This window comes from Pelobates fuscus, chromosome 3 (assembly GCF_036172605.1).
Source record: "Pelobates fuscus isolate aPelFus1 chromosome 3, aPelFus1.pri, whole genome shotgun sequence".
In the NCBI taxonomy this organism is placed as follows: Eukaryota; Metazoa; Chordata; class Amphibia; order Anura; family Pelobatidae; genus Pelobates; species Pelobates fuscus.
In genome coordinates this window covers 410186782-410189553 of record NC_086319.1, presented here as the reverse complement: position 1 = coordinate 410189553, position 2772 = coordinate 410186782, and the positions used below count along the sequence as shown (strand labels likewise).

Sequence of the window (2772 nt, the reverse complement as noted above, 5' to 3'; positions counted from 1 at the left end):
TTAAGGGATTGGCGCCCCTTGGAAATGTCATGGTGGGGAAGAGTTAACACAGTAAAAGCATATGTTATTCCCAAATGGACTTATTTGTTCAACATGATCCCACTGAAAGTTCCTAAACCATGGTTGGACATGCTCCTTTTTCTAATTTTATTTGGAAAGGGAAAACACCAAGGATAAAATCTCAAATTCTAACAAAAAAAAATAATCAAGGAGGAATGGCCTTCCCACTAATAAAAGATATATATGTTGCTAATATAATTTCCCATATACACACGTTTCAGAGCTCTGATTCAAGAAAACAACCATGGTATCAGATAGAATCAATAAGGATAAATGAGAAAGATCTTTCGCTTATGATTTGGGATGATAGAACTAATTATAATACACATTTAATGCAAGCTAATTCTATGATTGTATCTCACTTGATCGGAGAATGGCAACGAATTAAAAAATTACTCAAGATATCAACTAAGATAATTGAAGGAGTAAATATAAGAGTCATTGAAAGGACTATCCCCGACATGAATCTCGCTAAATGGAGATCGGAAAGGGAGATTTATGTCAAAGATCTCCTTCAAAATAAAAAGCTGCTGCCATTTAACGATCTTAAATTAAAATTAAACCTCTCCGACACAGAGATATTCTCTTATTTTAGAGCTAGAGGATTTATAAATGAATCTCTATTAAAAAGAGATAGTGGTTTAAATAACTTAGTATATAAGATTTTTGAGAAAGAAACAACAAAGTCGATATGCTCCCTGGCTACAGATCTGATCAGACGAGTTTATTCAGACATGTACCCCACGGCGAAAAAACAATGGGAAAAAGATCTCAACATAGTTTTGACCGATAAGGTCTGGTGTACACCCATGAAAGTACTGAGAAAATATATACACTGTCTAAACTTAATAGAAATTTTTTTTTAAAGTTTATCATAGGTGGTACTTAGTACCAACGAGATTAGCCAAAATATCCACATCAAATTCGTCTCTATGCTGGAGATGTCACAAGTATGAAGGGGATATGTTACATGTATGGTGGAGTTGCCCAAAAATTTCGAACTTATGGGATTCAATCTACTCTTTTCTAGAGTTCTTTAATATTAAAGTTAAAAAATACCCACATACGGGTTTACTCCACCTGAGATGGGATAGACTCCTAAAAGACCAGCTAATATTAACTATACATTCTTTTATAGCGGCGAAGATATTAATAGCAAGATCTTGGAAACAAACTCATACACCCGACAATAGACAGTTTATAACCCAATTATTATATCAGCATGAAATGGAAAGAGGTGTTGCTTTCTTTAATAATGATAGAAAACACATACATCATTTAGATAAGTGGTTATCCAAAATCAAAGATTGTTTCACTTGATCTGATTGCTTTCCTTCTTTCTTGTCTTATTTAAATATTGTTTAACGCTATCCATCTGGGTATAGGATATAGCTCCCATATAATAACTAGAACTCGAATTGGAAAATCGAGTTGAGTTTTATATTACAATAATGATAGAAAATATACGCATCATTTTAATAATATGATATCTAAGTTTAAGATCGTCCTAGATAACTTGCTAGTTTCTACTGCTTCCTGCTACTACCAAGTATTGTAATGTTTGTTATGTTATGTTATATTTTGATGCCATCTTACATCATAATCTTCTATAGCTGTATGTATATATTTGTATGAAATATTCGATGGTACTGTCTTTGTTTGTTTATATAACAGTGTAATTGAAAAGGAATTTTTCCAATAATAAAGAAACATTAAATACTAATATAAAAAAAATACAAGCAAATGTTATATTTTTAAATGAGACACATATCGTCATGAAATAATGTTGACATTAACCAGAAGAAAGAGAAACTAATTTAACACATTTTAATGGCTTCTTTGATATCATTATTCCTTAGACTGTATATGATTGGATTAATCATTGGTGTCACCACAGTGTATAACAAGGAAACCAGTTTATTGACATTCAATGAATCTCCATTGGCTGGAACCATGTAACTTGCATTTAATGTCCCGTAGAATATAGAAACCACAGTCAGATGGGAGCTGCATGTGGAAAAGGCTTTCCTCCTTCCACTTCTGGATGAAATCTTAAGTACAGCCTGGACAATGTATACATATGACACTGTGATTAATATTAATGGTAAAACTAAGATGGGAACTCCAGTTATAAGATTTTGTATGCGAACATGAGAGATGTCTGAGCAAGCAAGTTTTAACAACGGAGTAAGATCACAAAAAAAATGGTCAATGACATTAGGACCACAAAAATCTAGTCTGAATATTGCAATTGTAGCATTTATTGAAAATAAAAAACCTAACAGCCAAGATATTGTGACTAACTGAATGCATACTGCATAGTTCATTATAGAGTTGTAACGTAATGGGTTAGAGATTGCCAGATATCTATCATACGCCATCACTGTCAGAAGGAAACACTCTGAAGATTCAGTAAGACAGAAGAAAAAAAATTGGGTAAAACATTCTGAAAAATACATGATGACCCACTTGTTGAGTACAATGCAAAGTGCTTTGGGGGTTATAGCAGAGCTTAACAATATATCAGAGATGGACAGTTGTATCAGGAAAAAATACATTGGAAAATGCAAACTCCTGTGTAATATAACAAGTAAAATAATAAGTAGATTTCCAGAGATTGTAAACAAATAACAGATCAGCAAAAGGAAAAATAAATAATTCTTGAAATTTCTTAAACTCTGAATTCCCAGAAGACTGAACTCCGTTACAATG

At 32.5% G+C, this 2772-nt stretch overlaps 1 protein-coding gene across 1 annotated transcript; it reads right to left on the bottom strand.

Moving 5' to 3' along the window:
• Nucleotides 1–1877: 1877 nt before the first annotated feature.
• Nucleotides 1878–2503, bottom strand: LOC134603715 (olfactory receptor 5P6-like). Its single transcript, XM_063449893.1, has one exon. The coding sequence runs from the start codon at nt 2439–2441 to the stop codon at nt 1878–1880; it is 564 nt and encodes a 187-aa protein (XP_063305963.1). The 5' UTR covers nt 2442–2503.
• Between the last annotated feature and the right edge of the window lie 269 nt (nt 2504–2772).

Bases quoted from the DNA above. Each gene is read 5' to 3' on its own strand.
- LOC134603715 (XM_063449893.1), bottom strand. From the start codon at position 2,441: ATGGCGTATGATAGATATCTGGCAATCTCTAACCCATTACGTTACAAC.